At 41.2% G+C, this 14,012-nt stretch overlaps 1 protein-coding gene across 1 annotated transcript in view; it reads right to left on the reverse strand.

Annotated features, from left to right (window-relative positions):
• Positions 1–518: 518 nt before the first annotated feature.
• Positions 519–14,012, reverse strand: part of Ndc1 (NDC1 transmembrane nucleoporin) — a 44,851-nt gene continuing 31,357 nt past the window's right edge. The window contains exons 17-18 of the mRNA XM_028786178.1: positions 5,651–5,811; positions 519–2,938 (exon numbers count right to left, since the gene is read on the reverse strand). Of these exons, the coding sequence (XP_028642011.1) occupies positions 2,875–2,938; positions 5,651–5,811 (225 nt within the window). The 3' untranslated portion in view covers positions 519–2,874. The remainder of the gene's footprint in view (positions 2,939–5,650; positions 5,812–14,012) is intronic.

Genomic DNA, 14,012 nt, shown 5'->3' on the forward strand with positions numbered 1-14,012 from the left:
TAAGTGATGAACAGAAGCCAGGGACGGTGAAACATACCTGTAGAGAACCTAGCACTCAGGAGGCTGAAGCAGGAGGATTACCATGGGTTCGAAGCTGGCCCTGACCACACAGAAGGCTCTGCCTTCAAACTGGTGAGGGATGGCTGGCCTAAGGGATTTGACTTCAGGAGAGCAAAAGACAGCCTTAGCACCTAAAGGTGAAGTTCAAACTAATCCAAGTAAATCTGACAGAACCGTTAGCCTAAGGAATACAATCAGTTTAGAAATACTATTTTGGCAAGAAAAGAAACCTCTGTTAAGAGATGGCTTTTAGAGCCAAGACAGACAGACAAGCGAGGGAGAGAGTGTGTATATGTTTCAGAATTCAGAATTACTACTAAACCCGTATCATCCACCAGGCTAGCCTGGTGTAGGGCAAAGCTGGTTACCCTAAAGCTGCTCCCACAACCCCCCGGCCGCAAGCTTCATAAGCAACAACTTGGAGGCCACACGGCAATGGTTAATAAACACACAGAGACTCAGCAGTCAATCACCAGTCTCAGTTAAGAACTGTCACTTTATTTTTCTACCAATTCAGTATCTATGATATACAGAAGGATGTAAACAGATTATCATAAATATTAACAGGAAGACACACAAAACTCTCCTGAAGAAATCAAGCACAGGAACCCAGTAGTGTGACTTCTCCATGTTTACTCACCAAGACAAGGTTGAGCCTACGAGTTTCCCATTACTCTGCAAAAGCAGCTTGTAGCTTTGTATGTCCCATCAGAGACACAAACACAGGTGCTGAGAGAATCGTGGTTGTACTCAGGGCCAGAGAAAGGCTTTCACAGACTAATTTCAGGCCATCACTTCAGTAGGCTCCACCAAAGGAAATGCTTCTCTCCTGCTGGCTTCCCTCAATCAAGTCCTTGTTGTGTGCAGAAGGATGCCTTTTAAAAAATGGTTGCTCACCAATATCAACGGAGAAAACGAATGACTCCTCACCTTCCAAAGACAATATAGAACTGAGGGGATGGCAGTGTCCTGCTCCCCACCAGGCAGACATGGTGTGGTCAGTACCTCAGACACAGCACATCCGGAAAAATTCATACTGCTATCAAATGTACTTTCACCCAGAGGACGTGGAAATGCAAGAACCTAAACTGAACCAGAGACTTCATAGGAGTAAGTTCAAGTTTAAAGGAATGCCCTCTTCAGTGAGCTACGCACATGCCACAGTTCTTTATGAAAACACAACATTAAGACTTGTCTCCTTAAATGCTTCAGTCAGAGGCAGCCAGCAAACATAAGAGGCCTACAGCTTTAACTCATGGAGTAGGATGGCGCTCCATCATCTAGCAGGCTTTTCTGGTTATCTGAAAGAAACTAACACACCAGAAACCCAACTTTCACACTGAAAAAAAAAAGATCAAGAGAACTTCACACACAAGGTAGAGTGGGGGGACTTAAAAGACCCAAAACTTTACAATCAAGGTGAAGAACTGCCCCAGAGAGACTCTTAAGGCTAGCAGGATTCATTTATAATTTGCCATGTGCTTGCTGGTTGAAGGGGCAGTAGATCTGGAGCTAAAATAAACTACTGTAAAGATCTGATAGTCAATGAAACTGACAAAGGCTAGGCAGACACATCACATTTAAGATTCATATACAATACTGTGCTGACTTTAAAGAACGAGATAACAGGAAAGGATTTATGAAGGAGGGTTTGGCCCAAAGCTAGTCCAATGAATATCAGCCAGCACGACCTCCCATGTTTCATCTCCAAAGAAATGATCTAATGAGTCATAAAATGACCACGTGTACACGTACATTTGGAATGTCCATGCTCCTGAGGACAGGGACTGTCATTCCTTCCGGCTGCACTTGCCTATTTGATGACCATGTGCTTCTGGCTCTAAAGCTTGTCCTATTACACTTTAATTAGCCAGATAACAAAGCAGAGGCTGCTCTCCATGTGAAGACAGACTAGAATCACAACATAATTTGATCTGGTAAAGACAAACAGTAGGTGAATGGGGAAGTGTCCAGGTCTTCTTACAAAACCTCTCTTTCCCCTCATTTGAACACCTCTGCCAACTGTTTAATGTTATTTCAAAAACAAAAGCAAAACTGGCTGGGAGCCAATGAAGCAGTCTCATCCTTTACTAGCATGACGCAATGAATTCATAGATATGGCTCAAATTATTTCTCAAAAACCAAATGTGAATGCTTAATCCTGTACCTTAAGATTTCAATTTTTCTACATTCCTTTATATAGAGTTAGCATCTGTAAATCGAGACTGTTTTTGGACAATCATGCAAATTTAATTTGTCCCTGGAAACAAAAACACAACCTAACAGATTAACAAAATATGTCCTGTAGACAACATTTTTACTATGCGTTTTTCTCCACCATTACCATTTTTATCCTTTAGTAAACAAACTAATCTTAAGTTTATGTATTTTGGGTTTACAAAGAGCTAACCTCTTAGAGCAGTTGGGAAAGACTACGTCAAGCCATCCTGCTTTAACTTCTGAGCTGGCTCCACTCTTTTCAAAAGTAAATTCTAAAAACAATTGTGAGTAATTATTATCAAGTTATATGAGCAAGAGACAGTTCGGCTGCCATAGAGCTCCTGTAAAACTGAATAAAGATTTTATTATACCACACACACAAAAAGCATTTGGTACAGAAATGGCAGTTTTTGGTTATTCTGCTGAGAATTTCTTTCCATGATTTCTCCCATTAAAGTATAGTTTTCAAAGCAAGCACCACGACAAAGGAAGCATCTAATTAGTCCATTTTCTTCTGATCCAAGAATGCTGAACATTTACTGTCCCATCTGTAGTTGTATCAGCAGAGTAATGAACACAGTTTATATTACTTAGCTATTCTTTGAACTCCAAGAACTGCTGAAGTCTTCTCTGATGTTCTGCAGATGCCTGCACAGCACTGAATGAAACACAAATGCAAAGCATGAGCCTCATTCTACAGTAAGCATATTAAGTGAACCACAGAGCGCAGAGTCAATATTTTTCAAAACAATTAAAAATGAATAGAAATCTTCACTTACTTAGTACTTCTGAAAAAACTGGATGAAAACATTTTTTAATCTAATGAAGGCAAGGGCTTGCATTGGGCAATGGCATGTTTCTACCTTTTGAAAGACCAGAGCAAATTCAGACTGACAAGTGTAGGCATCGCTCTAACCTGCTCTACTATGGAACCTGCTGTGCAGAGTCCCAGGCCCTGCAGTATGTTTTCTGGATTTTATTATTTTATTCAAACCAGATTCAAACATTATCTTTGAATTGTAGAGTATTTGAATTGCCTTTAATATAAAATCCTTTAAACTGAAATGTTTGGTTAAAACACAATAGATTCCATTAATCGTTTCAAAGGTAACAGCTTGGTGGCTTGGATTTATTTCTCCCTTTGAACATGTACTATGTTATAGAGGGAAACGAGTTCCCCCTTCACTCTCCACCACAAAAGCATATTACCTTGGCAGAAGGCAGGCAAATACACCCTACAAGTACTATACAACTTCTTTGCAAACTTTTGGGGTAAAAATTGAATACAATAAAAATGCTGGTTTTCTAGTTCTTAATTAGTAATAAAATCATCATTGAATTATAAAATTCCAGACAGGTGAAGACTACCCTTTTCAGTACCACAAAATTCTTGTTTTAATGCCTTTGATACAGATTATTCTACAATGCCTCACGATCATCTCTGCCTCCTGACACGATGAAGAAACCTCCAGTGGAGCCACTAACCATCAACTTGTCCCATAACACTCCCCCCTGCTAGCAGGTAGAGACTTGCCCTAAGCTCTAAGCTCAGCTACTAAAGTACATTTTGATACTATAAGCTGGAAGTAAACCAAACTTGTCTAATTTTGAGGCAATGGAGCTAGCTATGATGGCTCACATCTGTAATCCCTGCATTTAGGAGGCAGATCTCTGAGATGAAGGTTGGCCTGGCCTACATGGCAAGTTCCAGGACAGCTAGGACTACATAGAGAGACCCTGTCTCAAAAAATAAAGAGTTTACCTCATCTGCACCTGGTTCTCAGGGTGGAACTCCAGGTAAATAATTAGATATTACACAGTCATAACAAAATGTATTCCAGGCTTTAGACATATGCATGATCCCACTTTTTTCTCTATCAACACCAAACAAAGCAAAGTAGGGGCCTAAATACCATCTACAGGTTCAGAGCTCGGGGCCACATGCCTCACTGGTTAAGAGTGCAGACACTGCAGCTAGAATCAGAGTTAGCAAGATCTAGTCTGAATCCTGGCTCTCTGACTACCTGTGTGGCCCAGCCCTGGCTGAGATGCTTCAGTAACTAACCCACAACCCAGAGAGCCAATTCTGTAACTAGATACAAACCCACGTGTCTGAGCAACTCCGAATGGAGCTAAGTCTTTTCCTACTGTACCGCTCTGTCCTGACCCAGCTCATCCATGTCAGCTAAATAAAATACAGCTTTTCTCGGAGGAAGGAGAAAGGCAGAGCCTCAGTCAGCCATCTACCACCTTTCTTAGCTAATAAATCCTTATTCCACCCCCACACCCCCATACGGGGCAACCGAGAGGCAAACTAGTGCTGGAAATGGAAAAAGGACAGATTTCTAAGAGCAAGCAAGATCTCCTTTCAGGTTCACGTTCTCGCACAAACATGCTTTTAGACAAGATTTAACTGCTCTGTATCTCTGCTGACACACCTCTGTGTCAATTAGGATAACTCCTACCTCTCACTAAATTGTTGAGAAAAATAAACAGAAAGCTACAGTCCAGTCATCATATTGGACAGCATGGGTCTGGATATTAATACATAATTTTTGTTTCCTTTTAGGCAATTAAATAAATGTCTCAATGATATAGGATCATTTACAGTTCTTTTCTATTCTCACACACAACCAATGTGTGCCAGAACTATTTGCTGTTCCTACTGCTTGTGTTACGGAAGTAGAAGAAAACAAAGCCAGCAGTATACAGTATTCTGTTTACTGACTGTATGCAGAAAGGCACAACAACCTCTCATGCCTTCTAGAGCTCATTTCTAATTACAATAAACACAGCTTAGTTGGGAAGCCAGTATCCTTCATCCTGTCCAGCTAGAGCATTTCATGAGAGCAAAGCTGTAAACATCAATGAAACTAAATATAAACAGGCTTGGCGTGTGTGGCTCCTCTCTGGCCTGGGTGTCTGAAGGTGCTGTCATCTGTCGGTGTTTTTCCAGCATGACTCACAAAGTGCCACAGCCTCACTTATGGAATACTCTGCTCACCCAACTCCCCAAGGCTTAGCTTCCTGACCAAAATGTAACAAGAAATTTATTTTTGATATTTTTTTTAGAAAGGCACTAAGTAATTTTTTCTCTTTTAAGAATCTTTGGTGAAAATATATATATCATATACATATATATCATATACATATATATATCATATACATACCACATTTGCTATTTTACAACTTTGTCATTTGTAAGAAATTCCCAAAGATAGTCATAAGCAAAAAATTTAAATATAAATACCAAGTCCATATGTAAGCCCTTACCCAGAGACCCATCAAGGACCTAGAAGAAAACTTTCAATACACAAGCCTTCTCATTAGCTCTTGGAGAACTCCTGTGTGATCAGATGGGTTAACTTACTTCAGATGGTCACCAAACGTGGTGGTTATACGGTAGATAGCGGTTTTCAGTGAGGCCCTGAAAGCAAATCTTAATGTTTTGTACGATGTATCCACAAGGCTTCCTGAAGCTCGGGGTGGTTTACTAGAAGCATGAGGCAGCTTAAAGTACTTGTCAACAGCCTAGACCAGAAAGAAAGAAAACACATTAGTTCAGACGATCACCAAAGGCAGGGAAGGCGAGAAGGCAAGAAGGCCTACGATGTCTCAGTGGGTAAAGACAGGTTCACGGAGTCAATCTGCACACCCCACCCAGGAGTGATCTGACTCGTAAAGCTGTCCTCTGATGTCTACATACACACTGCATGCCCAGACCCACAAAATAAACACATGCAAAAAAAAACAATCGTTAAGTAAAAAAATTTTAAAAAGCCAATCTAACAACTGAAATTGTTACTATAGATAACATACACATCTACAAAGTCATGTGTGTTCTCTAGTGAATCAATCACAATACTTTCAAAACACCTGTTCAGGGACATCCCAAGTTTCCATGACCCAGCAGAGCCCCAAGACCTCATGCTCTGTTCATCACTAGTGACAGGGGATGACTTTTATCCCAATCTCAGCAAAAAGGACCAAAACAGTAACATTTAATAAAGGAAAAGTCATCACTAGGCTCCTTTTCTCTTTCTTTTTAATCTGAACTTAGGTTTTGCAGTTCTAGAGGATGGGTACTGGCGAGCAGGTAGACAAGAGAACGCACATGGTGAAACTGATAGTTAGGAAGCAAAAGCTAAAAAAGGCCAGGGACAAATAATATAATTTGAAAATAGCACAACTATTACAGTCAGAGGAGCAAAAGTAAAGCTGAAGGACACTAGCCTCTGACAGCAGGACCGAGCTCAGCAAGAGCACATCACATACACTATTCACACCTAAGATAGAGCACCAGGTGTGAAACAGCTCCAGCCGTCCTGTTGTAATTTCAAGTCCTTGTGTGTCATCTTGTTGTTTCTTATTTTAGCACCCTATTTTTGCTCAAGGATAAAACATCCCCTATTCCTGTGGATTTTGATGATAGTTCTTTTGTTGTTTTATACTTTACCCCCTTTGCTTCTTTTCAGCCATATTAGAGACTTTTCTCAGATCTGTTGATGCTTGGCTCCTGACTGCAAGTAGAAACTCCCAAGGAGCTGACTAACACTTCCAGGAGCTGACAGGCTTCTTGGAAGGTGATCAGCATGGACTCTGAGGTGAACTCCACCCTCAATTTGAAGTCTTTGTCCCTAGATCACCCTGGGAACAGTCACCGACCACCCTGTGAGAGGGCTGAGCCCAGTTCAGCAGAACTCTTCTGGTGCATAATCCCCACACTGGGAGGCCTCTGCCAGTCCAGGCCCATGTCCTGGTCTCTAGAGGGCGACTCTCAGGCTGCATGGGAACAGGGCACATGGCAGCAGAGGACCTACAGCCCAACTGGTTTCTGATTCACCCTCTTTTGGAACCTAACTGTGGTTGCAAAGGTACACAGAGCTTTCCCACTGCTCACGTAGGACCTGCCTCTGGAATCTACTGAGCATATCAACTCAACATCTGCTTTCCAGCTTCATAAACTGGGCTATTGATTCCAACCCTGCTTATGGGTTTATGTATTTTAACAACAGTAGAATTTTGGAAAAGGAACAAAATTTAATGCATATGTTAAGTCTGCCATGTTAACTTCAAGTCCAATCATTTGTTCTTTCTCAGCAATCACTTATTAGAGTGTTTCCTGAGGCTGGAGCATACTTGGAATACTTTCGGGCAGTCTGGGAGGTGGTGCTCAGAGAAACATTTGAGCAATACTAAGTCACCCCGAGTCATGATGGACAAATTATTCTCGCTCTAATGTTCTCAGTCATCATTAGTTACTACGTAGGTCCACCACACTTGCCATTTCTATAGTCTAAAGTTACATTACCTCTTGGATTCCACCCTTAGTGCCACATATCCACATGCATGCATGCACACCCACACAGACACATACAGAAGCCTACAAAACACTGACAGAAGAATGACAAGATAATGTAAAATAACTATTCAAATGTAAGTCAGAACATAAAGGTAGCAAACCTTTATCCAGCAGTTTGCAGTTTTAGCCTAAAGATAAAATATAAACACAAACAAACCAGGATATTACTATACAATCCTGGCTGGCCTGGAACTTGCAGTGTAGATCAAGCTAACCTTGATCTCAAAGATCCCCCTGCTTCTGCCTCCTATTTGCTGGTATTAAAGGCCTGGGCTACCACACCTGGCTCACATTTTTCAGTTGAAAGGTAAGATGCAACTGAAATGGGAAAGTATCCTCTGTATGCAATTAGCTGCCCAACAGCTGCCATGCAAAATCTGAAACACATCTCATCTGTAAATACTGATTTAAAATCAAAGATGTATTCCTAATATGATCAAGCTCACCAACAGTTCGTGTTGTACAATCAAAATGCAGTTACTTTTTAAAATTTCAGGATCTTGTTGAAGAAAACATAAACATTTCCTTTGCAATATAGTTCACTGTCAGGTTTATAGAGACAACCCAGGGACTGATACAAGGGCCACATCCACTTCATCACTGCCCCTGTCCTTATTTGAGCATCTCCACTACTTGCCATACTCTCATAAATTAAGTTTGGGGCACGAATACCATAAAATATCAAGGGAAACTGTCATGTATAGTCTCTGAAAAATAGATGATGACCTTATAAAATATTAATTCTTGCTGCTGAGTGACTTACTAGTGAGAATCCACATATATTTTTCTTTCTTCTTAAGAATAGATTGTTCTATGGCTGGCAAGATAGAGCAGCAAGCAAAAACCTTGCAGCCAAGCCTGATGAATGAGTGTGATTCTCATGACCCACACTGTCAAAGTGGCAAATGCATACTTGTACACATATACATACAAAAAAATGTAATAAAAATTGTTCTAGAGCCAGGAATAGTGACATGTTTAGAACTGCAAAGACATACAGATTTTTGGGCCTCACTGGCCATCCATGCCAATGAAGAAACCTTGTCTCAAAAAAGAAAGTGTTTGGCACCTAAGAATATTCTCAGCCGAGCAGTGGTGGCCCACGTCTTTAATCCCAGCACTTGGGAGGCAGAGGCAGGCGGATTTCTGAGTTCAAGGCCAGCCTGGTCTACAGAGTGAGTTCCAGGACAGCCAGGGCTATACAGAGAAACCCTGTCTCAAAAAACCAAAAAAAGAGAATATTCTCTGGCCTCTGCAGGCATGTGTGCATACATGCATGTGCATACAGCATATGTGTGTATTCATGTATATATACACATATACACAGACTATTGTTCTGTCAGAGCTATTTATCATGTATGTGATTACACATATGACATAGTGCCTTTATGCTTGTCACTGTATATGCCAAGCTAGATGAACTTCCAGGAATCTTCCCATCTCTGCCTCTTATCTTGCCATAGGCATACTGAGATTAAAGCTGTACACCGAGGTTGGAGAGATGGCTCAGCAGTTAAGAGCACTGGCTGCTCTTCCAGGACCCATGGTCTATTCCCAGCACCCACAGAACAACTCACAACCTTTTTAACTCCAGTTCCAGAGAAGCTAACATACTCTTCTGGCCTCTGTAAGCACCAAGTATGCAAATGGTGTACAGGCTTAGGTGTAGGCAAAATTTCCATGCACATAGAATAATTTTAATTTTTAATTATAAAAATAATATGCATTACCATACTCAGCTTTACACGGGTTTGAACTAGGTCCACATGCTTACACAGCAAGTGTTTTACAAAACCATCTTCCTAGACCTGTTTTTCAGACAGAGAGTCTTTCCATGTTTCTAAAGCTAGTCTATCTCTCAATGAGTATGTAGTACTGGCTAGCCTCAAACAAGCATTTCTCCTGTCTGAGCTGTCCAAGAGGCAGATTACAGGCATGGGCTGCCATGCTTGATTTACAAATCTTACAAGATAATCAATGTCACAATCATTAAATTTCAGAACCATGCTTCCGAATTCAACCGCTGGTCAGACATAGCTGCTGAGCTCTTGAAATGTGACAAGGCTGAATTTAGATGAGCTGTACAGTGAGATGCACATAGGACTTCCAAAGACAGTGAGAAGAAAAGAATACAAAGTACCTCATTAACAATTGTATACTGATCACAGTAAAATGACTGAGCTAACTAAAATAAATGAACACTAATTTAAATTATTAACAGCTGCACTTGGTTGAGCTGTTGCTGCCTGGTTGCTCTCTCCAGCTCTGTCTAAGCAACTGCTAAGGAGGCAGCATTCCACCCTCTGCCATCATCAGCACGAGAGTTTTGTTGCTGTTTTGACCAAAAAAAAAAAAAAAAAAAAAAAAAAAACTGAAATTAATGGCTTAGCAGCTCAGCAATTAAAAACACATGCTGTCCTTGCAGAGGACCCAGGTTTGGTTCTCAGCACCAACATGGCAGCTCACAATCATCTGTCACCCCAGTTCTAGGCACTCTGATGAGCTCTTTTGGCCTACACAGGTACCGAGCTACACATGGTGCTCATATACACATGCAGGCAAAGCATTCATACACATTTAAAATACACATGTAGGTGTTTTGTTTATTTTTAAGATGGGGTCTCTCGATGTGATCCTGGCTATGCTGGAACTTGCTATGCAGACCCTGCCCACCTCTGCCTCACATGTGATGGGGTTGAAGGTGTGCACTCGCACACTCAGCTAAAGAAGTTCTTAAGACCTGCACTACCACCTGTCCTCAATAAAACCTTTATGAATAACAATCACAAAGACCTGTGTCCAGACTCCTTATATAATGTTTCTTGGAAATGCACAACTATCACAGGATTTTAACATTCTTCTATTTATTAGTAGTCTTTTATCAAAAATGTGGGGAAAGTATGATTAAAAAGGAAATAATTCTTAGGATGGCAACAAATTGTTCAAACCACTTGAAATGTTAAATCACTATGCTCTACAATACACCTGCCCATGAATTTTTGTTTTTTGGGTTTTTTGGTTTTTTTTTTGTTTTTTGTTTGTTTGTTTGTTTTAGACAGGATTTCTCTGTATAGTCCTGGTTAGTCTGGAACCTACCTGAAAACTAGGCTGGCCTATAAGCCAGAGGTCACCTTCCTCTGACTCCTGAGCACTAGGGTTAAAGGTCTATTCCACCACTGGGGGCGCTGTCCTTGGATTTTAAAAGGACCCACTACATCTAATGTGTAACTGCAAGAGACTGACTTTATTGAACTTTTGTAAGTAAATTGTTTTTTGAAAGGCTCCTGATTAAGAATAAAACCACAAAAGCACCAATCTCTTGTGTGTATGAAACATGTACAACTGAGTGTGTAGGTGTGAACACCTGTGGAGACCTGGGTCACCATCAATCACTGAGGTCTTCCCTCAGTGCCTTTCCATCTTGCTATCTTTCTGAGGCAAACTCCGTGCCGCTCAGCTGGCCAAGCACCATGCTTTAGAACTCTGTCTGCATTCTCCTCTCCCCACCAAGGAGGAGGTTACAGCATATGAGCCGTGCTGGGCTTTTCTCCTGGGCCCTAAAGATCCAAATTCAGGACCCAAAGCTTTTACAACAGGCAAACATTTACTCCAGTCCAAAGCAATCTGCACAGTTAAAACTGCTCAAAAAAGAAATGCATCAGGGCTAAATATACGAACCAATCATCCTCACCATCTCTCTGACCCTCACTGATCTCCGTGCATAACAAAGGACAAGGTCGCAGATTCAGGGACTTCAGCAAACAATAGTATCTACGGAGAAATTAAACCCTTGTCTTTTCTTACTTTAACTGCCTTATCCCTAATTCTGGAAAAAACCCACAACAACAACAACAAAAAAATCCACCGACAACTAGAAACTTTCACAGCTTCTCTGGTGGCCAAACTGACCTGAACTTCCCTTATCTGGCAGAAAAACTTTACCTGACCTGACACAGGTTATTTATAGTCCTCATCCCCTTACACACCCACCACACATGCTTAGCTACGTCACAGGAGATAAAATATGCATTTTTCTTCTTAGGGGACCTACCTCAGATACTGTAAGAAGCATAACAGAGTTTGCTTATATATAAGTCTAAAATGGTACACTTAAAATAATCTTTAGGGACTGGAAAGAGGACCCAAGTTTAATTCCCAGCACCCACACACCAGCTCACCACTGTAACTCCAGCTGCAGGGGATTTCAACTAGACACACATGCAGGCAAAACAATAATGCACATAAAATAAAAACAAATCATTAAAATAGAATTTTTAATCTAAATTCTCAAAATATATGATAAGGTTTGAGATACCATACTATCATATATTCTAGCTACAGGAAGCCAAATTAGATTTCTACTTTTAACAATAGTTATGTTTCCTTTTAAATAATTAAGTTAAAATGGATGACTTAAAATATCACACGGATAGAAGTTCAAGTAATTAAGTAAGGTTAGGACCGTGAAAGCATGTGGTGAGGACAGCTAAGATCAGGTTTTCAAATGTAGCCTATCAACAGACTCAACCTAGGCCACTGCGGCTCACTCAATGCGGTACCTGCAGTTAGGAGAACTAAAATACTCATCAGCCAACTCCACACAAGTATCCCTTGCATGCATGGCTCTCCATGCAGACCACATTCCTGAGGAGGGTCTCGCATAAGTAGCAAGTACCTCAGATGAAGCATGAGCAGTGACACCCAACACAGCACACTGATGGACAAATACCCTTGGCCAAAAATCTACCACTACTTACACTTTGGGCCCAAGGAAGCCTACAGAAGACTGCTATTATGAAAGTAACTGCCTACTTATATTTCCAGTCATACAGTAGCAAAAGCCAAAATAAAGACAATCAGAAGTGTCTTCAGACATTGCTAAATATCTCTGTAATGGTTTGTACATGCTTGGCCCAGAGAGTAACACTATTAGGTGGTGTGGCCTTGTTGGAGTAGGTGTGTCAATGTGGGTGTGGGCTTTAAGATCCTTATCTGAGCTGCCTGGAAGTCAGTCTTCCACTAGCAGCCTTCAGGTGTTGAACTCTCAGTTCTGCCTGCACTGTGCCTGCCTGGATGCTGCCATGTTCTTACCTTAATGATGATGGACTGAACCTCTGAACCTGTAAGCCAGCCCCAATTAAATGTTGTCCTTTGTAAGACTTACCTTGGTCATGGTGTGTGTTCACAGCAGGAGAACCCTAACTAAGAGTCTCCAAGGGGAAAAAATGGCCGGTGGTTGAAAGCACTCTCAGTAGTGATGATTGACTGAAGTAAGGGACTAGAGTTACTGGGTGCCAGCAACTGAGGTGAGTGCTTCCAAAGCACCGTGTCACATAACAATTGGCTAAAGCAGCCATGCATGACAAGCTATGCTCATGTTAATAGCACCTGCTATTTAACCATACTCTCAACAGGTAAAGAAATCATTCTAGATCCTTATAGCTAAATGATTCCTGATAAACCTCATAATTTTATAAGATACAGGATTATGAATATCCTAATCTAAAATTTTGGAAGTTCATAATGCTTTGAAATCTGAAGTGCTCCAAAATGGATTCCGAGATATTTCAGATGAGAGAGCCTCAATTACTGAAGTCTACCCAAATACTCTCAAATCTGAAACACCTCAAAATCTAAAACACTATGTGTGTGGGTGCCAGAAGTCAACCTCAGGTGGCATTCTTCAGCCACTGTTTCATGAGATGAGGACCCTTACAAGGAGCTGGGGGTGGGGGAGGGTGTCACTGGTTAGATAGGCTGAGGATCAAGCTCACCTCCTCATGCTTGTGTGGAAACACTTGACTGACTGAGCTATTCCCCCTTATCCTTAGAATCTGAAACCATCTCAGCACCAGGCACTCCAGAAGTAACACCTGACACGTATTTCCATTTTATGGATAGATATGACACTGATCTCAGAAAGCAGAACTAATTATTCTGTCTGGCCACTCAGCAAGCAGTAAGGCCTGGATATGAATGTGGAGCTGTCCGGTGCTGTATACCCTAGACTGCTTGCTGATGGCACTCCCAAAGACTTCTGAGGGAGAAATCCTGATGTTGATCTGTTGCACTGCACAGGAGTGATGACAGCACAGTCATGAGAACAAGCTCTTAAAAACCACTTACGAGGTCAGATAACCTGAGTGTTGTACAGGGTGGACATTTGACTCTCCACACCTCCTGAGGCTGGAATTACTCAACCACCCAGATGTGGGCACGCAGATATATATTGGTCCTATAATGTATCCTTTTGTGCATTGCATTATTTCTCACATGGAGATGTAGCTTCTAATTAATGGAATCTTGAATGTAAAGAAATGCAACAAATGTCTTTTCCAATAAAACCCGACTCTTGTTTGACTCCAGATCT

This window comes from Grammomys surdaster, unplaced genomic scaffold, assembly GCF_004785775.1.
Source record: "Grammomys surdaster isolate TR1022 unplaced genomic scaffold, NIH_TR_1.0 100, whole genome shotgun sequence".
Lineage (NCBI taxonomy): Eukaryota > Metazoa > Chordata > Mammalia > Rodentia > Muridae > Grammomys > Grammomys surdaster.